At 37.8% G+C, this 26970-nt stretch overlaps 1 protein-coding gene across 8 annotated transcripts in view; it reads left to right on the top strand.

Moving 5' to 3' along the window:
• Positions 1-26970, top strand: part of lrp1bb (low density lipoprotein receptor-related protein 1Bb) — a 251401-nt gene that overhangs the window by 89746 nt on the left and 134685 nt on the right. For all 8 annotated transcript variants that reach the window (XM_056389279.1, XM_056389275.1, XM_056389278.1 and 5 more), the window contains 7 exons: positions 12660-12779; positions 13414-13542; positions 16278-16535; positions 17391-17553; positions 24351-24573; positions 26285-26477; positions 26617-26760. In XM_056389279.1, coding sequence (XP_056245254.1) covers positions 12660-12779; positions 13414-13542; positions 16278-16535; positions 17391-17553; positions 24351-24573; positions 26285-26477; positions 26617-26760 — 1230 coding nt within the window. The remainder of the gene's footprint in view (positions 1-12659; positions 12780-13413; positions 13543-16277; positions 16536-17390; positions 17554-24350; positions 24574-26284; positions 26478-26616; positions 26761-26970) is intronic.

Here is a 26970-nt window from a genome sequence, read left to right as displayed (position 1 = left end):
CAGTCTTGTTTTAATTTTCAGTTTTGATTCCATGCCTCAATGAATTCCTTTAATTCTCTTTCTGATTAGACAGTTTAGTTATTGTCAGAACCTAACTTCTGATTTTCCTTCTCCTGCGGATGAAGTGCCTGAGTGCATTGATGCAGGAATCTGTTGAGGGAACAATACATTAGGTCAAATACGTAAAGATAACACCCTAGCGTTTTACACTACTTCTTCCTCATTTAACATTGATTGGACCAAAATAGTCCATTCCATCATGGATAAAGGGTGGTAATTCAGGCGCAGTTGTACCTAGTGGCAGGTCTGTTATCTTTTATACGCCAGCCTTCACAGATTCATTTTTGCATGTTACACAGTTCCAGAAGAGTTTTCTTGATAATGCGTTGGTGCAGGATATCCAATATTTTTGGCATAACACAGACAACATATGGTTTCATGGTTAGCCGATTTACTCCCTGCCTACTCTCAGAATTCCTAGTAAGCTTGGCATGCAACTTGAAAATTGGACTTTTGTACATTTGCAGCACATCAATTTCCTCTGGAAAACTTTGTGCCTGACAAAATGTTGTGATGGCAATTTCTGCAGAATTTTGGTCTTAGTCCTTCTTACAGTTTAACTCTAGTAAAACAGCTTTGACCATTAGGACCCATCCTACAACTCTCTTTAGTTCATTTCATGTGGGCAGAATGGTGCATTAAAGCATCAGTCACACTGGACTTTGCAAGTAATAGGTTTGTTTTGACAACAAATATCTCCCTTTTAATATCAGGGTCACTTCTACAGGTTAATGGAGCCACTCTGTTTCAACATCAATGAGGAACTGGGGGCCTCCCTTTCAGAAATTGCACTTAACAAATGCTTCAGGAGTCATACCACAGGGACCAAAATCAGATGGATTAGATTTAGTGTTGATGTATGTCCACAGTCTGACTCTCTGTAGGCACCAAGACAGTTTGCAACAAACATGCAATTAACATCACTCTTAATATACTTTAGGGCAGTAGTACTGATGGGACATCCCTGATTGGTTACAGAGCTCTTGCAGGGGGTGCTTCATTGTGAAATTTTACGGTGCAAGGAATTCAAGTTTTGGAACCTTATCATGTTGGTACATGCTTTCAGTGTCCACCATGACTGCGACCGATTCCTGTTGGAAATGTGTAAGGTCTCCCAATAATGATAGTTGGTAAGGTTTGGCACACGACACAGGTTCAGGAAGGTTCCTTGAAACTGTACAGAACAGTCAAACACAGGAGGAATCTTCAGCTTTTTTGGGTGCCTCACTCCATGATGTGGTAAATACCAGACCTTGGCATTTTCCTGGGCCAGCTGGTTTTGCGGTACCTCCTGTGCATTGCCCTTTTTGATCATGTCCTCCAGGAAATCAGGTATTGTTGATGAAATTGTATTTTTCTGAAACTTTCTATTGAAATGATGACCTTGCTGCTCTGCCAGTGGGCGATTGTTAGGCATAGAAATGTTTTCTTAAAAGAATGGGAGTTTTAGCTTATGTCAACCATTCAGTCAGGTTGTTGTGGACATGATGTACATAAACTGCTTGCTCTCCACTGATATTTCTTATTCCTTTTGATTTATTTCCATTTGTTGGTTTTATAGTCATACATGTTTATCACGTAAAGTTGATGAGTATGATTCTGTTCACTGTTTTGCTGCGTAACTATTGCACCAACAAGCCCATTAATCACTCATCCTACCCATGTGTTAACAGCTTAGGGTCCATCATTTCTGTTGTTAATCGTCATTGTGCATCAATTTCAATCAGAAGTCCAATATCGGCTTCTTTGATGGTCATTTTAACCTCTTTTATGTAATCCCATTTCCTCAGACCTTCTGATGTAGGAATTTGTAACTAGCATTTCATCTTGGTTCTAAGCTGTTAGTATAGGAAATTAGTGCAGTATTCACTTGTGTCTCTTAACTGCTTCAGGGCAGGAGTTCTCAATATGCAAGATGCTAAAATGTTTCAGTGAACAAACCTCATACCTGAGTTTTGTCATGTGGTCCTTGCTAAAATGACTTTTGTTCACACACCCAAAGCAAATAGTTTTTAAAGAATGCAACCTTCCCCATGATTTTTTTACTCAACTCTTTACAGTATATGGTGGTATGGTCCTTTCACAGTATAAACACAACTTGTTTTGAGCTGTTGTAACTGATGGAGCTGCAAGGGTTTGTGCTCAACATGTTATTCCCAAACAATAGGTCACTTGTGATGTTTGCTTGTCTTTCAGTCGCTTTAAAAACAATTCTTTACGTATTGCATTCAAAATATTCATAAGCCTCTGAGCCTATCATCTTTGTCAGCATCATACCTTATGTCAATACTGTCATGTCCAAAGGTGAAATAACTCAGCCTCCCCCCTTTCAAGAGAGAGTTTATTTTCAAGACCCTCTGCCTCAGCAATTAATGCTGCCCTCTGAGCTTCAGCTTTACATCCCTCTGATGATGCAGAGGAGGATCCACCATGTCTACTTAAACTTCTGACTTTTCCCAGAATTTCCCACAATATCCCAGCAGAAACAGCAGAATCTTGGTATTTCAGAAGTCCTCTGCTGTGTTGCCCTGGTAAGCCATTGTTGCTCCACATTTTGAAATTCTTAGAGCTGCAGCAATCTTTGGTACCACAGCATCTGATCAATTTCTGTTTTCTTCTGGTATCGGTTCACAAAGCAACCTTTACAGCTGAATAAATTCTGCAAACAGGTCATCAAAGGTATCAAATATCTGCTGTATAATCTCTTGCTTATCATATTCCACCACTAATGATTTGATCTGTTTTCTTGCCAGCTGCTTTAACTTGCTGGCCCTGACCTTTTATAGCTATTCAGTTTTTTTTTCCAAAGCCCTTTTATATCATTTTAGGTACTGTTTTATGCTTCTCCTGTGAAGAATTGCTTTCCTCTTATATCTCTGTGAGTGGCATGTGAAAATGGTGGAAATTTTGTCATGTGCATTTTGATTGCTGCTCCTTGTTGACATTGTTTCCTCGATTCAGCACCAGGTTACATTTACTGTTAATTGTGACATTTAAATATTTTTTTCCAGCTCAAACCATTTCACTATTTTCCTATTTCCTCCTTCAGAGATACTTGCTGAAAACAGAACAGTGTCCAGCATAGTAACCGATCTGTGAGTCCATTAATAACCATAACTATCAATAAATAAACAACAGAGTAGTCAGTCTTCTTTATATAAACAATGCCTTACATGTTTCAGTTTCAGAGAGGTAGCTCAACATACTACACATTTCGAAATCTCTCAGTTAAGCACATATCATCATTCTCTGCTCGGAATAAAGGCCTCTACTGTTCATAGCAATGAAGTTGCTTGTCCTATCAGTCTATGGCACTAGCATTAATGTAAGCTTAAGCCACCACAGTATAGAGCTGCTAACAGTATCATTAGGTGTCATCAGTTCAATATCGAAATACTGTTAGACAATGATTTGCCAGTAGTTAGTATTCAACTTAAGCAATGAATATAATTTCATGATTAGATTTGAGTTATTGAGTTATGCATTTCTTAATGAATGTGCGATAAACTGTTCAATGTGTCCACTAGGGATGATTGGCTGATTTTAATTAAAAATATGTGATCAGTAGATTGGAATGAATGCTTCCAGTCACCCATCACCTTAAAACCGATCACCTGTGGTCAATACTCTGTAGTTCCGCTTCCCACCTTGAACACTGTGCCGGCATGCGTCAGGCCACCAAAACAAAATATGTCAGCCGTGTGTAATTTTTACAAAGTGTATGAGAATGATATAATGTGCAGCATCTGCAATGCATGCCAAAAATTAGTGCTTTCGGCCAATCTCACTCATAGATGATTGGTATTGGTGGCAAAAAACTTGTTAGCAGCACCCTTAGTTTTCACTTAAACAGGCAAAATTTGCTCAGAAGTTGACCCATCTGAGGGAGGAGGACCTCAACAACAAGAAACTGCATTATTCTGTCAGCTTTTGTTAAAGTAGAAACAACATACTTTAAGTTGATGATAATATTTATTGTTATATACCATGTAGACCATTTGCAATATTGGTTAGAGAATAAGGGGAAATATTTTCTTAAAATCGTACAGCCCATGGTTTACTTACAATTAGTCAGATTTCAGTAGTCGCATTTCTGTTTTATAATGAGCTATCTGACACCTTTTTAAGAATTTTAGAAATTTGTAGGTTAAATTCATCATGTATATAATCCATCTTGACTGCAACTATTCACATCAATGTTCTCTTAAATTTCAGATAGCCTGTTATCCTGCAAAAAGTGCATTATATCTGTATTTGAACTCATCTGTGAGGAAGATAAAAATGTAACTGAAAGGCATTTTTAACTTGGACTTTATAGGGTTAAACATGTATTCAGCTCTTTCTTTGAAGTCACCAATACAGATGTGATTGCACTTATCTCCAAGGAGATACTTTGAGATACTTTGTTTCACTGTAATGTTGGTGATCTCCCCCCAAACCTGAGTCCTATAGATGAACGAACAAACTCTGTAACAAATTGCTTTCTAAAGAGTATAGCTGCCTGTGATGACATATTTGATTGGACTTTCATTGTCATTGTCAGCCTGTGCCAATCTCACTCACTGCAACAGAAAACCATCAGCAAGAATAATTATCTGAATGTTGTTTAATGTTACAGTGATGAGGTACGACAGCCTTTCCCAGCACTCTGTTTTGACAAGCTCTCTGATAATTATGATCCCAAAATATATGGATCAGTTCCTGCCATGTAAGGGTAATCTGAACTTTTATACAGTAATGATTTCCATGTCATAGTACAAGTTGTCAAAGCTATTTGAGGATCTGAACTGTAGTTATCTCCCAACTACAGTGACAGAAAATGGCAGAAAAAAATCTTATTACTGACATGGAAGTGGAGAAAAGTATTGTCTCTTGGTTCATCTTCTTTGGCAAACACAAACCATAATTGTATGACTGACTTCTGATACTAAAAATAATTTAAAAGGTATGTGCTTTTCTTTTGTTATGATAAAGCCTCGGAAAATAAATGTCAAACATGCAACTTTCTTCACATAATCTGTTTCTGAACAACATTCAATTCTCTCACTTGATTAACTTTTCATGAAGACATCTCAAACAAACACAGGTTGAAGGAGCTTTGTGATAAGTGAGGCTCTTTTTCCAAAACGACTAGCCATGAATTCCGCTCACTATTTTTTCCAGTGTTTCTCAGTAGGTTGAAAATGTGCTGCCAACCAGCCTTGTAGACTGTAACATATTAGCATATTTATTAAATTTTTGCCCCTCTAATGGATGGAACATTTGCAGTAAGTAGTCAAACTGATCGCTTTCCTCTCTCCGGTGCTACACTGTAATGTGCTGTGCTTTTAGTGTGTTATTCTACCTCACTGCAGTCACTTTACAAGAGAAGATGAGGCTGTAATTTTTAATGGCATTTTATTTCTTATTTGTGTGATGATTTTAAGGTCATTTCCAAGGCATTTCTCAAAGTATTGTATCAGACTCATCTAATTTTAAATTCTTTGTCCAATTTTGCTTTGCTGTTTGAGAAGTTGAAGTTCCAAGTCTTGTTATCCTGGTAACACTGGTTACGATTGACTGCCACTACACACTAACAGAAACACAAACAACACAAACAACAGCAGACACTGGCAATCAATATTTCATGCATCTTACTTTGTTGTTCCACAGTCTGGAAAGATATTGTCACTCATATCATTACTTTCCCTAATATGAGGAAACAATCTGGTGTCATCAAATCCTATTACAGCGGATTTTCTTCCTCAGGAGTGGTTGGAATTAAAATTTCATTGTTTGCTGGAAGATTTCTACACCCACACCCATGATGTTTCTTCCAATATTTAAGGGCATGTCAGAAGCCTGGCAGTGCACCAGTTCTCAAATCCCTCAGCAAATTGTGCTTTGAGGGATTAACAACATTTACTGTCACATTTGAGCCCTAGTTTGAGCTACAGGATTACATTTTTTGAAAAGTACATGTATATGCGCATGTAGCTCTCACTTTCTAGGGAAAATTATACCTTCAAGACCATCCGGACAGCTCTGTGTCACATCAAAGCTGACATACTTAAGCTTCTCAGATAACTGTCTAAAGACTTATCAATAAATTGTGTCACTGTGATCATAGCACATTTTATAGAATAAAATTTCCCTGTACTCAGTACTTGAATGTTTGAACTCCAGAGAATGTATGACCCAATTTCATCGTTGTGGAATCAATCCTGTCTTTGTTACCACCCAGAGGATACCAATCACAGATACAGACCTGGAGAATGGGTTAAGCTTTTAATTTATATAGAGGAAATTCCACTCATTAAAGGTCCTTGTGCCAGCCGTGGGTGTACCTTGTGTGTAGGGTTTGCATCTTAATTTGGTCCCAGTTTTGGGGAAAAGCTGGCTATTCACAGACAAGGGCCATAGCCATTCCTAAAGGGAAGCCATAATTAGGCCAGATGGGGCAATCTGACTGTTAGCCTTGGGTTGTTCTTTTCTTGCCCATGGTGTGGCTTCTCCATTTTTATCGGCAAATACAGTGCCACACTCACCGTACATTCTCTACCATCTGTGTGGCGGAATGTGGAAGGTCTGAGAAACTCCTGCTCAAGTGGTCTGCTAGAGTGTGACTTTTCATTTGACTGATGCTGTGGAATGAAATTTCTGTCCCAAATAGGCAAAAATCCAATGCTACTGTAGTTTTTCAATGTCAAGAATAGAACCAAAACTTTTAAAGCTGAACTAGTCACACTTTTTTTTGGAACTAATATAAACGAAGATGATACTGTAGCTATGGTGCATATTTTTTTTTTCCATTTTTCAAAAGAACAAAAACGGTAAACATAGAGTGGATTTACTTTTCTGGGGGAGGAAGAGTGATTTTAGTATATCGTCATATCTGGTTTCCTCCAGACATGATGCTTAGAATTGGGGCCAAACATTTCAATCTTGTTTTCATCAGACCAGAGAATCTTATTTCTCATAGTCTGAGAGTCCTTTAGGTGCTTGAGGTACTTTTTTGCAAACTTTGGCTGAGGAGAGGCTCCCGTGGCTTGGTTTTTGGTCTGAAAGAGTCTGAATACTTATTTAAACTTATATTAACCCCTGACACTCTAGGGACTTTAAATGTTTTTAGCTAAGGTGTATGTAAACTTCTGACTTCAATTGTATATTAACATTGTCACTTTCAGACCACTGAAGAGTCATAACTTTCTCAAAACCCCAACAACAAGGCAGCAAAGCTTAAAAAAAGGCATAATGGGAAAACGGATAGAATTGTTACTCATTCTGTTGATACATGTGATTATAGCAAATTACACTGCAGTACACTGCAAATTATACTGGGCTTGCTGTTGTGAATGCATATCCATCTGTGCTTCAGACTGAGTAACATTTGACTGCATATTTCAGTAATTCCAACATTTTACAAATTCCAGTTTTTCCCATTGTGAAAAGGTATTGGGTCATTAGGCTCAACTAGTTTCTTTTGTATCTGTTTGTTCAGCAACTCGTGAATACTCTTGCCTGTGCTCTGAACTTGAATAGTCACTTATTGAAGGTGCAGTCGTTATACTTTTAGCAGAAGATGATTGAACAATTTAATATCCTGTTTCTCAATTTTGTGCCTACAATTCATAATTCAAGGTAGTCTTTCCTTGCCAATGTGCCTTTTCACGGCTATATCGTCCTTCACAGTCAGGCTATATTGCAGACAACATAAAAGAGTCATCTATCAGGGATAAGTTTCAAGGTCTGTTTTTCATTAATGCCAGTATTTAATAATGTCAAATAAGAGAGATTATAGATGACAAAAAAATGAAAAGCTATTGTAAAGTACACGGGGCATATGTCTTCAACATATAGCATATTTGCAGACCATAGTATCAACACTACTAAATGCACTTATCTATTGTCTCATGTTCTCAGACGTAGCACTTAGATATGTGAAAAGAATCAAGCAGGCTCAGTGACAGATATACAATCCCTGCAGCACTGTGTGTTTGCCAAGAGGGAAAGCCGATCTGGCGTTTTTGAACAGATATAAGGATTAGTTTTGAGTGTCTTCAGCCCGGCATGTAGTCATTTTGCATACTGCTTCACAACAGGGAAGCGTGCTAGTTACTGTTACCATGCAATGAATAATAATGCATAGGTCACATGGGGTCTACACACAAGCTTGAAAAGGAGTAAGCAGAAGTGGCTGGATCAGCGTCTGCTTTTGACCTGCCTGTCAGGGACTGACGAATTTTTTAAAAAGTACCTACTACTTCAAAATACTTAACCAGCCCACATTTTAAATACAAATTTGTCATTATGGTTTATAATTTATTTGTATTCATGAAGAAATGCTGAAAGGTTTGCAGAAGTTTGAGTAGCAAAGGAATGTAGACATACAGAGATGCATTATTTTGATCTGAATTGGAGCAGTAATCAAATAGGCAAACTTCTACATTACTATTAGACAACCTTTTGTCTATTTCCCCCACTTCCTGCTAATTCCTGTCCTGTCTCTGGTCTGTATGAGAATTCAAACAAAACTAATTTACAGATTTGTTCTAAGTTAGCAGAGAGGGAATAGTTTCAAAATGAAGCTTTCTTTCCCACCTGTACTGTAGAGCCACCGCAATAGCCAACCAGTCATGAACAAAGCCACTGTTTTTCTTTGATTTGATTGACATAAAATACATTCAAAGTGTATGGCATTCACAAGGGACTGATAAAGTCTGTTTTATACAGAACCATTCAGATGCTAATTCCTCAGGAAGATAGCATGGCAATGTATCTACCCAAGCATATAAAAATCTTACCGGCATGTGGTTCTTTGTATAATTATGGTTATTTTCAACCTGCACTGTTTTTCCAGCTATCACAATGGCCAAATATATTAAGTCCACCCAGATATGCTCATGACAGTATCACTCCATGTAACCCAAAACACATCTTCATCTTCTGCATTAGGTTGACATGAATATTTTGCTCCCCTTGCTTGTTTGCTCATATTCACAGAAAATATGGTTTGAAGTATAACACAGTGACTTCTGTAATATTTTGCTCACACATAAAATAGCCTTTAGTATGTAGTTTTCCTGTTAACCAAAGTTACCACTGTTCAGCTGTGACTATCATTTTGTCCTTCATGACATGATTGGAGAACAGCTGCCATTGTTAGCTGCAGTCACAAAGTAGAACAAGAGTTTATTAAGGTGCAGACTTTAAAAGCGTTCAATCATCCTGATGAAAGACGAGGACAGTATGGCTGTATGCAAACTGCGTGGTTGAAAATAAATGTAGCCATTCTTGTAATTTAGATCCTGCTTGGCCCTATAGAAAGAGTAAACTCAGGCCGAATGGCAGTGTGTATTCTGATCTGGAGTTAATCAATTTCTAAGGTATAATGTTTTTCTACTGCATGTTTTCAATTTAGCTTATCCCTTTAAGATAATTACTATATAAACATGAGTAATTCAGAACTGAACAATGCCAGATAGATGCAGTTGTTTTTTACTATCTCATTATCAGTGCCACATTGTGTCAGTACATTAAAATGTTTTAACAATGAACCAACAGACTGTTACTTTCATTCTCAGAGGATAAAACTTTAATGTTGTTGTGTTCAATTGAGCTGAAAATGCATTTTAAAATTGTGGTTAGAGCCAAAAAGTGACAATTGTGTGTATTTCTGAGTGCTTGTATGCATCTACAGTATGTATATTTTTTTGTTATATTACTATTGTTATATATATTTTTTTTGATTGTTTCTTTTTGTTCATGATGCTTCACCCTGTACATTTGAGATTTACGTTTTTATTTTTATTTTTTTACTTTTTTTTCTTTACATTTCTTGCAATCAAAAGAACTCTTAAAGTACAGAGTAAAGGAATGACCTCTTTACATACGGTATTTTCTACCAGTGTACAGGCAAACATAATGAGAGCTGAAACTCAGTATAGATGTAGGCACTCATTTAACACAGACTATCAACAGAACCCTTGTAAAACTTACTGAGCTTTTTATGACGTCGTGTCTGAGAAACCATCTTTGCATTCTTACTCAACATAGACTGAAATAAACCCCCTCCCCATCCACATAAATGTTTGTTACTTTAAAACATAACCTAGCAGCTTTACATTTCCTGCAAACTATTAACCAATGCAAATTATTTATATATGAAAATACAATTAAGGAGACATGGGTATGTCTCCTGGGGTTATACTGTATAACTGCAGTAAACTCTGCAACAGGAACCAGAACTTGGATATGAGCTTCTTGCAGGCTTTAACATCATTGGCATTTTTAGGCCCTTGCTAACCTTTCTGACTTGTTTGGTGGTCTGAAAACTATTAGTTCTTCTTCTTCTAAAGATCTAACCTTGTCTTTAACTTAAGGTTTGTCTTGGTAGCGGTTAAAATTCACTTTGTTTGTGAAAATCTTTACAGGCTGCGTTGTTGGGGACTTTCATTTTGTGCTCAGTTTGAATCTTGGGTAGTTTCAGCAGTCAGAGAACGATTTGGCCTTTGACAACATCACTAAGCTCTTTTGACACGATTACAAACAACTGTGGTATTTTCTACTCAGCAAGAGCAGCATACAGGTTTACAGGTTTGAAATCACTCTCAAAAATTAGATATCTTTTTATAAATTGACTTGCATTACAACAACAAAATTTTAGTATTTTTCTCACTATGGTTAGTTTTTTTTTTCATGCACATCAGAAAAAAGGCTTCTATTTTCAGTTATGATCACTTGAGGGAAAATGCTGATTGTCAGCTGTAACTCAAAATCTCCCATTATTCATGTGAAACACTGCTTTTTATATTTGAATGAATTAATATTAGTAAGACTTCTAGAATAATGGGTTATAGTATAACCACAGAATGATTCATGTTAACAACATATACTATAAGCGCTGAAAAACAATGCCATGACTTACGGGAATATATGTTACCAGATTCTCTTTAAGTTCATTCAGCTCCAGCTCTTTGCTGCCCTAGAATCATTTCACCACCATTTCACCAGTGAGGAGTATTAATAAATATCCAAGCAGACTCTCTCTGGTCAGTGAGGACCAGAGGCTACCAGGCTTTTACCATTTTAATACTTCTGTGTTTGCTTGCTCTCTATCAGCTCAAAAAAGAGTTTGCCCCTAAATGAAAATTTTGTCATTTTCCACTCAACCCTCTGTCAGTCAAAACTCCTCCGTGGGCTATATGAAAACCAAATACACATAAAGTTCACCCCTGTAGCTCCATCTCAGCCCTATCCGAAGCTGTTGAAGGTAACAGGGCTATTGTTTTACAACCTGCATATTTTAATATCAATAAAAGTACTTTTTACACAATGCAGTGGTGCTTAGAACAGTTTAAACATAGTTTATAACAATTTCTTTTTATTGTGAAGTTTTTTAAAAACCCTTTCAGATCCTAATACATATTAACAACAGTTAAGAAGTGTAGTTGTGTGTACATGTACATGTTTGTCAGAATGATCCATGCATACTGTAGCTCTGGCTTGTTAGTCACAGTCACATTCTATGCGATGTTTTTGTTTCCCTTCACTATTACACTGTTTTCTTGATTATCAGTTGACATATTGCTCTCCAACAAGCATTCAGAGATTTATATATCGCTCTCCAAACAATCCAACTGCACCATCCGTCTTAATGTGTCAGTGAGCTAGCAGGAAGTTTAGATACTGTAATGAAAAACAGACTTCTGATAACTGTGTTTAATAATGTCTGATATACTGACATCACATAATTCCAACTCTTCAAAATCAAAAGCAAAGACTGTGTTTTCATTCAGAAGGAAATGATAACTGAAGCTTTGATTGTCATTCACTTCCCAATATTCTGTTGAATTAAATACACCCTGTCAAAAAAAAAAAAAAAAAAAAGATTTTGTCTGCTGCTGCTGTCGCATTTCACAGTGTATTGAAATGGTTAGCACAGGAAAGACCAAGGACAATCAATGCAAGCCTTTATCTGTTGGGCTGTAAGTTGACATTAATTAATGTTCAGCAGTGGTATATCAATCTTTGTGCAATTAAAGCTTTGTTTTGAGGCTTATACTACTCAATTGTGCCACTTATTCTGTGTAACATTCATCATGCCACAATTAGCTGTCCTTTGTTCCTCTCTGTTTTAAAGATTAGTGCTATGCAGATCATCGTCACCATCCACAACATTCAGAAAATACATGGGAAATGACAGTGTTTGCACTCAATTTGTCATTTGATGACTTTACAAAGCAAAGCTGGTAATACATTTTATCACTTCTTATAAGAGGTCTTAGATTGTTAAGTGTCATTAAACTTTACAGTAACAAACAACCTTTTACTGCCCACCTGTGTATACCATGTGACATTTAATAATTAACACAATGACATTTATACAATTCTTTTCACACATAAAATCGTAAAAGTTTTTCATAAAAAAAAAAAATCATAGAATCATAGAAACTCTTGTCTAACAATGGTTTCAAACGCGTCATCATCAGTCGGAATCTTTTTCCAAATGAAATGAAATGAAAAAGTAATTTCCTAAATCAGAATGTAATTTCCCATTCCACCTACCCTTTCATACCATTTTCCTCCAATCCTCTTTTTTTTTTCTCTCTCCCCTGCAGAGCTCCTGTCAGCTTGCCACGAGCTCCGGTGCCGCTATGGCTGCGTCATGACAAGAAACGGCACCTTCTGTTTCTGCGCTGACGGCTTTGAGGTCGGCGAGGACGGAACGAGCTGCAGAGGTAGGATTCTGCAGCGCTGGTGGGGGCCTCCTGCCATGGAGCCCTCCCTGCTTTTCTTCCCTTGTCCTCACACCAATTTCTCCTTTTGCCCTCGGCCAGACTTCCTTCAGTTGAATAAGCAGGAGGTGCTGGGTATATGAGAACCATCTGTCTGCAGGCAGGGCCTGGTGTACAGTGCATTACACTCCTTACACACACGCATATTGTATACAGAGTACACCGTTTCTCTGTGTCTCTTTTTCTTCTTTATGCTCTTCTTATGTGCCACAGGCCTGGTTTCTGACAGCCAGTCAGGAAGACAGGATTTTGCTGTCAAAGGTGCCTCTAGAGTTTAGTCTAGAGTCTTACTTTACTCTGCACTTACCTTATGCCAACGTCATGGCATAAAATTGCATAATTGTGCTGGAGGAAGAGGTTTAACACAGTAGCAGTGCTTCCTGAATTTGATCCTGTTTGTGGAAGATATGAGAGAGTGGTTTATAGGGTACTGCAGCTCCAAAAAAGACTCATTGGTTATAAAAGTAATTATGCCTGAGGTGCCAGAGTGAGGCCACATTAAGTATACTTTATGTATTTGGGTCATGTTTGAGCACACCTAATTTGTTACAAATGACTCTGTTCCTTTTTCCATAAGATCATGATGAATGTGCCATGTATGGTGCATGCAGCCAAACCTGCACGAACACCTACGGGTCATACAGATGCAGCTGCACAGAGGGATACATCCTACAGCCTGACAGAAGATCTTGCAAAGCCAAACAAGGTGAGCGGCACACTGACATCAGGAAACAACATTATCTGCATAGTGTGTATGTTTCATTTCTAATAATAAACAGGGCAGTTTTGTTCAGCCGGAGTCGAATTCTAGCTTATCATCACTATGATTCTCACCAGTGTTGGAAGGGTAAGATTAATGTGCTTTAGGAGTGACCACATCTATCACCCATGTGGGAATAGGTAGACATGGTCAGGCCAGGATAATGATAAAATTAATGAGCATGAGACTTTAAGTGGGAGCAGTCTGGAGTATTTTGTGCAGAGACAATGCCCAGCGTCACCCTGATTTATGTTAATGCCTGATGCTGGTAACAAATCTGTCCCGATGAGTAAAACAGCCCACTTAGAAATAAAACAACCAAAAGAGGTATTGTGTTTTGGTGGTCCACCAAGCACAAGTACAAGCTTAACCTTGTGCAGTATATATTTGTGTCATGCATTGAACCATAAAGTGAAATATATTATTTTGGGTGTTGTCACAATGGCATATATGGGTTGAAGATAGCTGGAGGCCCAATACACCTAGCTGGGGAGAACACCACTGTTGCAGCTTTTAATCAATGTGACTGGAGTCCTACCAGGAATAAACTGAATATGATTACCCATAAACTTAACTGAACCCAATGCTCACATGCATTAATATTAATTTAGCAGAGAGCGATAGTGGTACGGGGATAACTATCAGGTTACCATTAGTTGTAAAAGCTTATGAATATAAATTTCAGATAGAGCTCTCTGAGGCCAGAAGATGAGGAGCAGCATGATATGAAAAACATTAATGTGGTGAGTGTAAGATTGAAGTCAAAACTGTAGCATACAATTTTATTTTTTTATTTTTTTAGGAAGGAGGTGGGGGTGGATTAATCTTGATTTAATCTCTTCTCATTTGGCTCAGACTAAAGTGAATGGTATAATATCTATTTGTTCTCCTAACATAAATCTGACTCTACTGATGGTTTTCATGTCTGCTTGATTATGTGCTTCACTGATTCATGTTAAATACCAAATTACAGATTATGGAATTATGGGATAATTGCACATTGCCAACAAATACCTTTATCTGACCAATGCAGAATATATTTAATGGCAGGAATTGTGTGAATCTCCAAATAATGGACCCGCTACTGCACATTCAAATAATGAGGGTAACTGTCTCTGTGTGTTAGTTTGTTTGTGTGTGTGTGTATGTATATATATATTTGAATATATAAATCCTTTAAAACAGGTCATGGGTATATAGCTATATGTATTTATTTTTGTAGAGGTAGTTTTCCTAACCAGCTGAGCACCTTAGTAGTTTTTTTTCTCAAAAAGCAGTAAATAGTGCATTTGCTGCGGATGAAATAAATTGCAGTGCCTACATTTGTTGTAAAAAAGCAACATGTAATTCTCAGCTTTGAAATATACTGTATGATGGTCTGTGTTCTAGAAAAGGTTTGCTGTTATTGCTACATTATCTAACAAAATCTGTATTAGATTGAGAGCTGGGACAGACCTCTATCAAAGAGTCTGGTCAAAACCCCATCTACCCCCTAGTGTGGGAGAAAAATGTGTCACTGCTAAAAGTTGGTTGATATGTGACCTCCCATTCTGATTAGAACTTAGACTTGAACTTGTGTGGAAGATCAGAATGAGTAAGTAAGGGTCCTTTTTGAGGGATGAACCTGATGTCGGAGAATTTGCACGGTCAATTAAGCCCATAAAGCAGCTTATCTCGGTTGTACCACCATGGATAGTCCTCTCATGAGTCCAAGCAGGAGAAACAGGCTCAGACAAAATCAAGTCCACCACCTAAGTGGAAGATGTTAATGCTCCTCAGTTTGTTGTGTAAGTTCAGCTCAATGGGCCTCATTCACCAATATCTGCAGTATTTTCTTAAATTCTTAAGTTGTTGAAAACTCTACGTCAGATTCATGAATGTGTTCCTAAACCGCAGAATTGTGCGCACCTGTTTTCTTAGATTGATGAATGCCAATCTCCTTCTAAATTGAAAGTGTGTGCCAGTTGGACCTAATTAGCATAGGTAAACACCTGAAAATGCACTTAAAAGGGCACGAGACTGAAGGGTTGTGTGCAGACATAGACAGAAGTCACAAAGAGATACCATAAGGGAAAGTTGAGGAAGTGCCAAAACGAAAATCGGTGCATCGGAATCAAACCTGCGAACGAGCGGTTAAGTGTTAATGTAGTGTTAATTAATTTTTTTTCAGACCATAATGCTTTGTAAAATAACAAGTTGTTATTATTATTATTATTTTTTTATATTAAACATGACAAAAAATTATTGTAATTTAAATAATTTAATATTATATAACTGTAGAAAACGCAATAACCACTTATTTTGGTCAAACATGTCAGCGCTCAAATGTGCGTAAGAGTGCTCTTGAGTGTGCGTAGTTTCTGTTCTTAGCTGTGAACAAATCCCAAATAAGAAATCATTGGTGAATGTCAGAATTCCTTTCTTTCTTTCTTGAGTGTGATCCATGCCGAAGGACTCTTTCTCATGGCATACTTGCTGCCTATCTTTTGTTTTTTGTTTTTGGTCTCTGTGTTTCTGTGTTCCTCACAAGTATTTTTGAAACTATTTTCCACCTATTCCTTTCTTTAATGTAATCTTGTCTTTCCTTAAGGTCTCTTTGGTCTCTTGATGTTTCAACAGTAAAAATAGTGCTTTCGAAATAAAGGAACAAAATAATACCTCTGTTTTCCCTTTCATTCCAGATCCTGGTGACAGCCGTCCAGTGCTTCTCATTGGTGGTTCAGATCGTATTGTCATCACCCATCTAAATGGAACAGGCCTCAAGCCCCTAAGGTCTTTGGGATTAAATGGAACACTGGCATTAGATTTCCAGCACAAGCAGGAAAATGTGTGCTGGGTTCTGTCTACAGAGTCCTCTGGGCAGCTCCGCTGTGCTGAAACGAGGAATCTGCGTGGATTCACACGGGAACAGGAAATAAGAACACAACAAAGTTTGCAACGTACGTTTTCAGCTGTTCATACTTTACTTTTCTTACATACTCCTTTCCTTCCTTTTGTGATCATTTTTAAAGGATTATCTGAGATCTCTTACCTAACAATAGAGGATAGTGGTGCATCTTTTCAGCTACGATATACATCACTCAGCACACTTGCACAGAGACTCACCCTTCTATTGCCTTCTATCTCTTTTTATCTTTTACATTCTCACCTGTGTTTCTCTCTCTCTCTCTCATTATTTGTGCAGTTTAATGCAGGTTAGGCTCAGTGGTTTGGACTGTGTGATACGCCAGCTTCGCAACTTCAACAGTGCTTTCTTTTCCTCCACTTAGTTGATCCAGTCCAGATTCTCACAAATATCAAACAAATTTGAGATTTTTTTCTGGTTTTCATGGTTTTCGTTTGTGAATTTTTTGAGACTGAGTCAAACTGTTGCTGATATTACTTCTTTATACTGAAACTGCAAATAAACACCTGCATCACAAATGTCAGGTTATAGGTGTCTGTCCTTCAGAAGGAAACAATGGAAACCTGTCAATTAAACAGGATTCTCATAGGCCATGGTATAATTTAAAGGGCCATTGCACCAACTTTACACATCAAGATTAGTTTACTCGTGGTGAATACTTGGAGACAGAATATTTTTGACAGAAACCTTGCACTACAAACTTGTGCATGGAGTTTGAAAGATGTTAAAAGATGCAAGTTGTAGTATGGGAGGTGTAGGATCCTTATGATCCAGTATATTTGGGGTTAGGCCTATGTGGCTTCTATTTTTTGTTTCATTATCAACTGTATTATATATTTTTGTTCAGTTTTTTTACACAATAATCTAAGCCTAGTTTGTTTCATTGCAGATGTGGAGTACATGGCCATTGACTGGCTGACGGGAAACTTCTATTTTGTTGACCGGGTCACTGACAAGATATTTGTCTGCAACCGTGGTGGGGACACATGTGTGACTATCCTACAGCTAGACTTACTGAATCCTAAAGGAATAGCTCTGGATCCTCTCATGGGGTGAGTATTCTGCAGCCTATATAATAAAACAACTCTGAAAGGCCTGCGAGGCTCATTTATCATCATGCATCTTTTGTGAAGAAAAAAAAAATCACAGAAGAAGAATAGGAAAAAAAAATACTATGCATAACAATCGACTTGTCTGGAAGAATGTGAGTGAGTTACAATTAAGGGATTTAAATGATTCCCTTTACTTCATCTCTGCCCTTTTCTCTTTGAGCTGTGTAATTTGGTGGATAGCTGTTGATGTTTCAGGCAGCTTCTACTGTCTAGACATTCATTTGTATTCACTGATTTCACCCCATCCCTCGATAGAAAATGCCCCAGCAGGACTTTTCATTACAGGATTTTTGTCTCTGTAGAAATCACAAAAAAACAAAGCAACTGCGGATTAAAAACTATTCCCACACTGCTCTCTGTGAAAACTGAAAAATTGGTGGTTTACAGTCACATGGATCACAAATTTGCAGAACTTATGATGGTTTCTTACCAGTTTCCTGTGCCATTGTGCAAAAGCACAGAATGTCTAAATAATTTAAATAAATTGCATGTACCAGCTGTACCCTGGTTATCAGCAGATCTGTCTTTTTTACGCTTTTATTTGCTGTAAGCAAAAGAAGCAAAAAGCCATTATATTACGAGGACAGAAGGACAGGCAGGTTGGAGTGGAAGCAAGTTTTAAATAATAAACCTTTTCTGAGATTTTGGAAATTGTCACATGCAATAATGACACATCTTTTCTGAAAAGAAAAAAAGTTGTGTGGCATTAGTACTGTAACTTGTAGCACAGTAATAACCACCTCCAAACATTGGTAGCATTGGCAGCATCTTACTGCTGTACACCAGTTGTGTTAAACTGTCATGATCAGCCCCCATAAGACCAAGGCAATATACATTAATATTTGTATCTTAAAATATAATTAATTTGAATGTTGAAGCTGAACTATATTGCGTCTTTGTGGATTTCAGGTTTATAGACTGTGCTTAATTCTTTATTCAACAGCTTGGGTTACAACTGTAAGCCACTGGGTTTAATCAAAAACTAGCTGCTGGTTTCTTAGTGACTTGAACAACTTTGATTTGATTAGCAGCGTCTCTGTTCTCATTAAATGCTGGTCAACCACTGGAAATCAATATAGCTAATGGTAAATATAGTGTATGTCAATTTCTACTTAAGGCAGACAGCTGTGGATTAACTCAGATAAGTCAGGCTGGTTTTTCACTGGTATTTAATGTTATCACAAATGACACACACACACACACACACACACACACACACACACAAAAGTGCTCATTCTTTTCTTTGTATAGAGGGATGATTGTATGGATATAGAATCTGCTGGCCCACGAGGGAGCTGGACATGCAGGCTGCTGGCTGGATTGACTGTATAAGAAGTTTTCCAAGGCTTCTTCCTGACTCTAATTGGAGAGACATGGTTGTTTCTGTTTCTGTTTTCCGTTTCTTAAAAAGTGAGCCCGAGAGAGGTCTGTCAGCCTGGAGCAATGGAGTGAAAACAAAAGAAATCAAGGAGGTGTTATAGGAGCACAGCGTGAGGGGCAGTGTTTATAGAATATGCTCTAGTTTGGCACTCCATTTTTATTGTCCTGCGTCTCTTACTATTGAGTTGGGCATTTTAACTTTGCTATAGGAAAGCCTTTTGATGGACAACCTTTATTCTTTTATGGTCCGTTGGCTAAAATTCTTATCAGCACTACAAAACCGAAGCTTCCTGGGAGTCGCACTTTAGTTCATGCCTGTGACGGGAAAGGATGTACTTTGTTTTTTTAAAGTCCAATATAATCATGTTTGGCAAGATTAGTCAAGCCTAGATAATGTAGTATGCTATATTCACTGGTGTGTGTTGATCAGTGCAAGAATCAAGATTTCATATTAGCATTACATCACTGAGTCAGCCTTGTGTCCTGTGGAAATTATGAATTTATTTTACCAAACAAATTTTACTACCAGGATTATGTATCCTAAAGGAGTTTTTTAAATCGAAAACAACTGGACTAGGTTATTTGTCTGTGAAGACGTTTCACCTCTCATCCAAGAGGCTTCATCAGTTTGTGTACGCATCTGATGCGTTTTCGATTTAAAAAACTCCTTTAGGATACTATGACCTGGACAAATGAGAATATACACAGGCCTACCAGGATTATGTTCAGTGGCAACATTTTGTTGAGTGAATGAAATTCTAAATTTTTTTTTACTGATGGTGCCTGACGATGGTGTTAGATTAAACATTATGGGCTCACCAAAGTTATTACAATCAGTCCTGTGGGAACCATGAAAGTCTGTACCAATTTTCATGGCAATCCATGTAAAAGTTGTTGAGATATTTTATGAAAACTCAAACATCACATCATGGTGGTACTATAGGAAAAGTCAGGGGATAACAGAAGTCACCCTGAGTCATATTCTTGTCCTAAAGTTTCTACTTGTTGTGAGGCTTGTTCATACAAGTATTCAAAACAAAGAGTCCCTGTCTGAGAGCCGATCAAGGAGACAGTCGGATATTGAGATACTGAACTAGATAATATTGCAGCCTACAGTATGGTAATGTTACACTGTTAGGTGTTATAACAGAGGATCGAAATGGACCTGTATAAAGACCTTGTGGCATCTCTGTCATAGAATTTACCCAACAACTACTGAAATGAATAAGCTGCTGTGACAAAATATGATATAATATGATGCAACATAAATGCTAAAATCTGAAAAACCTCTCAGTAAATTGGCAAGCCATGATGATGACGATATGGGAGAACAGAATATTATCCTGCATTAACTTTGTTATAGATTTCTTTTAGTCAATTAAATTTTACTATCAAAGCTACTATAATTCTTAAGGTAAACAAGTGTGCTCTCCCCCTGTGGAGGAAGGCAGTCTATCTGCTCATGACTTGTACGACAGGTCTAGACCACCTGTGAATTTCACTTATACCAAATCAAAAAGTCTAGTCTACAGATTCTCCTAACTTGCTCGTAATCACAACTTGAACAAATCTTTTTGGATCCCTGGTTCTTACATAAGGTTCATTGTCTGTACAAAATCCAATGGTTGTTGTGATATTTAAGATTGGACCAAAGCAATGGATTGTCATCCATAGCACCAGGCTGCTAGTATGGCTGAAAAATGTAATATGGCCAGAATTACATTTCTGTCAAAATGTATTTGCTGTTGCGAATTAGTTGTATACGAATGTCATTTCTAGGAGATACTGTAGCTGCATCTAGATTTCCAAAAGCAATATCTGAACACTGCAGAGCACTAAAATGTTGTGTGGATTACAAAGGTTCTGGCAGTAGAAAAACTTTGACTTTTTCCATTTAATTTGACATGAATACAAAATAAATTCTCATATCATATATTGCTGTTTTAATTTTGAAGTTGCAAAAGATTAAAACTACAAAGACATACCTTACAACTTTTGAGCCACTTTCACTTTTCACTGTCAAACTAAGTGATTGAAGGATTATTGCAGAATTGAATTAGAAAAACACAAAGAAGTCCATAATTTTACAGTAGAGGTAATGGTTTAATTTTCTGCAATTGAAAGAAATGTTATAATGTGTCAAAGGCATTTGCTCACAAGGTCAAAGTCCTTGACAATTTCCATGGTTGTTTTATAAAGATTATATATTATAAAGGGTATTACAGCATACAAACTGCAAATCTGAACAAAGCAGCTGAAGGAATTTAACTGTTTGGTTTAGTGCTGTATGAAATGGACAGAAATCTACTACCTAAAGAAAAACGAATTATATATGAAGTATATAATATACTATATAGCTTTTATTGCTTGTCAGTTATAACCATAGGGTTGTAACAGTGTCTACACAGTTTTCTGTCTCACTGTGAGATTTTCCGTGGTCCCACCATGCAGTTCATTTTATCAGGGGTGCTCAGTTCCAGAATCCAACATGGATCTCGTTGTAGCTGCAGATTTATAGTATAGCATCAGCACCATCCTAATCCCAGAAAGCTATCATTTGTATGCCACATGGAGGTGCACCTGTTTGGGGAGCTGGGTTCCTTGCTGACGCTGACAGTTTTTCAGTGCAGCCTGATCTGGGGTTCAAAGGGCAACCCATCTCTCCCCTGACTTGACTTGTGCAGATTAAGTCGGCTTCCCACTGCTCCCTGGCTAGAGCTCGTTATCATTGGAAGCTGTTGGCGCTCCGTCCTCACAGTGCCACAGTAAGACAGCATGGCAAGTCCTCCATGTTAATTACTTTATGTGCAGACCTTGCAATTTTAACTACTTAAAGTGACGGTCCAGGAGATCTTTACTTGAGTTAAAGGACATTACAGTTATTGTCTGATGTTATCCATTCCCTAAGAAACAAATGAGTCTACATATAACACCTCTTTTCCTTGAGTTACACTGGTTCCCTGGGTCTTTTTAGAATTGACTCTCAAGCCTTCCTCATGGTTTCAGAGGTACTTAAATGGTTTGGCTCCTCAACACACATCGTCTATCAATTTATGTCTACTCACATAGCCTGAGGTCCTCTGCAGCCTGCCTTCTAAATGTCCCCAAAATTACCACAAAGAAAATGGGAAATGCTGCTTTTATTGCATTTGCCTCCATGTTATGGAGCTGCTATGCATCGAAGAGCAGCCTCACTGGGAATTTAAAACCATTCTGCTGCTGTTTCAATCTTGTTTCACTTTAATGTTATATATACCCCTTTAATGTGTTATTTTAATTTTTCGTTTGTTATCTGCTATTTACCTTTGTGTTTTTATAGTTACTACTTTTTCCATTTCTTCAGCCACAACAAATACCTCCCATAATGACACAAATTAGTGTCCTCTGAACTGGAGCTTTCATCAGCTTTCAATGAGCCTTTCATCAGAACAACATTGTTACAAAGTGCTGCAAAACTGGAACATATTATCGTGAGAAAAAACATTTATATTATTTTGAGATCACAGATTCTGACCACAGTTGTTAAGGTTTAGTTGGGTTTAGGCACAACATTTCTTGGTTAGGGTTTGATTATGATTATGGTTAATGGAAACCAACATTAACTGCTGGCAGGAAATGGGCTGTGAACAGCGGCTTCTAGTGTCAGTGATTTGCTTTGTTGACCAAACTATTCATTTCAACCTTTTCCCTAATCTGTTAACAGTTGTGGGGATTAAGTAAGATAGCTGAAGTGCTGTATTTCTACATTGAAGGAAAAATGAAAATTCATAGGTTTTTAGATTGTTAGATACTTAACTTGTGTCATCATCCACTCCTTTGGCTCCTCTTTCATTTCATGTTGTGCTGGGCAGACCACACACAGTTTGCACTAAGAATGAATGGGCTGAAAGGAGTACATTGACTTCAACAATTTTGACGGGTCACTGTCACAACGGAGGACTTTTTTCCAAACAAAATATCAGGAATCAGAATAATACAAGATGCTAAAACCACATACATTTGTAGCGGGCCCAGATCAGGTGTATAGATGCAATTGAGAGAGAAGTGCAGCCAGTTTCATGCAGCTGTGTTATAGCTTATATTATTTCCTCAGTTTGGAACTGTTTCGACTGGATGCAGGGCACTTACTGTGGGTAGAGCTTTGCTGACATAACCATAATCTAATATTAACACCTTATTGTAATTAGAGCCCGACGATGCAGCGAAGTGGTAGGTCTTATTGGAATCTGATCTAGCATGTGTAATCTGTCTGTTCATACTGTACAGTTACAGATTCATATGTTAGATTAACTATCCTGCTGTTGATTTCAAAAACACTTTCTTTATGTAGTTAAGACCAAGTGTCAGTGATCTTGGTAATTGTTAATACTGTGTGGGTCCTTTAATATATAGTATGACATGATAACATGTAAAAAAAAAAAAGAAAAAAGGATATTGCACAGAATCAGTTACATTTTAATAAAAAGTACTTTTTTTTAAGGCCCATCTTTCTTTCTTAGTGTCACTATGTCTGTCAGTGTCTCAGGCTTCTCACAGCACATATAAAGTTAACAATGAGAAGAATGGCAGACTTACAACTCAAAATTATGTATAATTTATAAAACAATGGTCCCGTCTTTGTAGACAAAAGGAGGACTCACATTTCTAGCAGGCAAATGTCAATTTTGACAGCTGAAATAAGTGTTGGAAGATTTTATGAGCTGGCAGTTTAATTAGCTAGCTGGCTAATGTTAGCTCCATAGCTGGTTAACTTGTTTTAAAAGAAGAATCCTGTAAATGGGGTCTCACACTTTCACTTGGCTTGATGGTTTTATTAATTTATCATGCAATTTTGTATTGCAGTGTAGTGCTAATTTGCCCTAGTATAATTGTATATAATAATTATGAAAAATATAGTGTCAGGCAGTGTTATTTCAGTTACCTCACATACTTGGCAAACAAGAGAGGGGATTACTCATACTTTTGCTCTTAGGTTTTTGGTTTTGGAAAGACTAAACAAATACAACCCACCCCTAATTCTGCCTTACTGTATCAGTCTTACTTAGAGGGCCATGCCACCACTTCAACATGTGGACATATCAAAAGCTTGAGATACCTGGTGTGCCTCATCATGAAAATTCTGTTTCATCAAATGTCTTGCTATATATGCAGCATCACATGAAACAAGCCTGAATAATACACTAATGTGTATTGCAAGGTAAAGTATGTCTGTACATATTGTGGTTGTGATTAACTTATTGTATGTAGAAGAAATAGCTCTTAGAAGATTCGGATCAAAGAATGCAACTCTGCTCTCACAATAAAGTAGACAATTTCTTTTGTAGTATCTAATAATGTGATCACTCCACCCTCTACAGAATGCTCTTCTTCACTGACTATGGGAATGTGGCCAAGGTGGAGCGCTGCAACATGGACGGCACCAACAGGACCCGGCTGGTGGATTATAAAATTGAGCAGCCCACTGCTGTGGCATTGGATGTGGTCAAGAAACTGGTGTACTGGGCAGACGCCTACCTGGATTACATTGATGTGGTGGATTATCATGGCAGGAATAGGCACACCATTATCCATGGAAGCCAAGTGAGTATCACGTTTCACTGTAAGCGCTGCTTTTTGTCTTCCATGGGCTGCACATCATAAGGAACCATTGTGGACAAACGTCAGTAAGAATCTGAATAGACAACTGGCTCCTCTTATCATCACTTTCTCCCTCTTCATTTGAGAGACTTGCGAGATTGTGTCATGAGAGGGTGTTTCTGTGTTAATTTTCAGATTTAGGGCACTGTGCTTTATCACTGCAAGACAGGTGGTAAATTTAGTGCTTGTTATAATTCACTCTGCATTTTCATAGAAAAAGGTCTTTTGAATAGGAAACAGATGATTTATTAAATTGAAAAAACTGAGGCACATCTGTGGTTGTCTTCTAAATGAGCAAATGAATTGTCTTTCCTTGTAGTACTTTTGAGCCTTTTCATCATAGATTATGACTATTCATTAGATAACCCTTTAAAACAACTTGGAGTACATATTCACACTTTATAAGGAAAGAAAAATGTACATTTCAGGCACCTTATTGTGTTCCACAAACACTTGCATAATCCTAGGCCACTTACATGTTTCAAATGATAAGCTGTGTATGAGGTTGAAGAATGATAAGCGAAAATTTGCCTTGTGTGTGCACATCACCTTCTCAGGGTCATTCTTTACCCTCTTGAAATGATCCACTTTGGATTTCCTGGCTGACATATGACCACAGGGAGCAGCTGTGTAAACGATGTGTGTTTGTCAGTGTCACCACTTCCTGTGGAGTTGGATTTTTTTTTTTTTCCCCTGCGACCAACTGACCTATCAAAACATGGTTGACTAAAAGTCTTCTCATCAACTGTTTGGTTGACTTTTTGGGGGCAGCCCTTGTATGTTTTCTGCCAGTTTCCTCAAATTTGGCTCAGCTTCCTCACAGTAACACATGACATTTTGAAATAATCCTCAACTCTCTAAATGTCCTTCATTTATTATCATAGTCAGGATTAAAAATTCTGTTTGGGTGACATGGCCGTATTATTGCATTTTCTAGCTGTTGAGTTGATCATTTTGCACAAGGTGGCCTTCACGTCTGTGATGGCTACACACTGCTGTAGTACAGGGTTGTAGAAATCATTTCATCCTAATTAAACATCTGTTAATTACCTCGATCCTGCTTTTCTGTTTTACGTCTCATGAGGATTATCCTGTCTGGATAATTCTGTCATCATATTCAATCCAGCAAGTACCTAATAGAACACTTTATGTTCTGTAGGTAAAGATTCTAGCGTAGTATATGCACATCCTTTTGAAGCAATATGTGTGAAAGTTATGCTGAGGCAAACTCCACAGAGAGAGATGGTTGAGTGGTTTGTTTATTTATTTATTCTGACGCATGTTTCTTGCTGCCCCTCATGTTAAGGTGTCACCTAGTGAGCCTAGGTTTACTTCTTGTGAATACAGATCATCCAGCCATGTCGCTTAGTGTGTGTGTCAGCCTGCTAAATGTAGCATGGAGGCTGTGGTGTCAGGGCCAGTAGCTTCCCCGTGGAGTCGAGTTTTTGACCCTGTTTGTGCTGCCAAATGTACAGACAGCACTACCACTCTCTCCATCCCCCTCACGCTTGCTGCATGTTGAAAGAAAAAAGTCCTCTTGTTAATTTACTTTGGTTATTGTTCTTTTTATATTCCTCTTGTGGTTTTACTTATTTTTGGCTTCAGGGATAAAGGAAAAAAAAAAAAGGGACCATGAATCTGCCTTGTTTTTCAGGTGTCGTACATTTATGCATTAGCTGTGTTTGAGGACTACATCTATGCTACCCACTTTGACCCTTCCAAAGGGAGTTCGTCTGTGGAGCTGCTGCAGATCCAGAGGTTCAACATCACAGCAGAGAGTACGACACTGGCTAGCCTGGGGAATACTAGAGGACTCTGTGTTTACCACGAACTCACTCAGCCAAAAGGTAAAGAACATTTTCTATATAGGTTAACAAGTGTCAGAATCTGCCTCATTTTATGGCTCACATGTTGGAGTCTGGGTCAGAAACATGATGCTTCCTTGACTTATAATGATTTGGCTGTCCTTTCTGATTTTCTCCACAGTCAGGAGTCATGCATGTGACATGGATTCATATGGAAAACCAGGCGGCTGCTCTCATATCTGCCTTTTGAGTGGCAGCTACAAGTCCAGAACCTGCCGCTGTCGTACTGGCTACAGCCTGGGCTCTAATGGACAGTCCTGCAAAAGTCAGTACATACAGTATTTTGCTTTGGATGGAATTAGATATATAATTGTGTATTTTGGTACATATCCTTAATAATGTTTTTTTCCATTAAAATCCCCTTCTATAGGATTGTCATGAATAAGATTCCTGAGTTATGCCTGAAAAGAACATTCTACATCACTGCTCTCTTTGATATTGACGTGGGCCTGTAAAGGTCACGTGTCATATTAGA

This window comes from Seriola aureovittata, chromosome 11, assembly GCF_021018895.1.
Source record: "Seriola aureovittata isolate HTS-2021-v1 ecotype China chromosome 11, ASM2101889v1, whole genome shotgun sequence".
Taxonomy (NCBI): Eukaryota; Metazoa; Chordata; class Actinopteri; order Carangiformes; family Carangidae; genus Seriola; species Seriola aureovittata.
The sequence above is the reverse complement of the archived record's forward strand: the minus strand, read 5'-3'. Positions and strand labels throughout refer to the sequence as shown.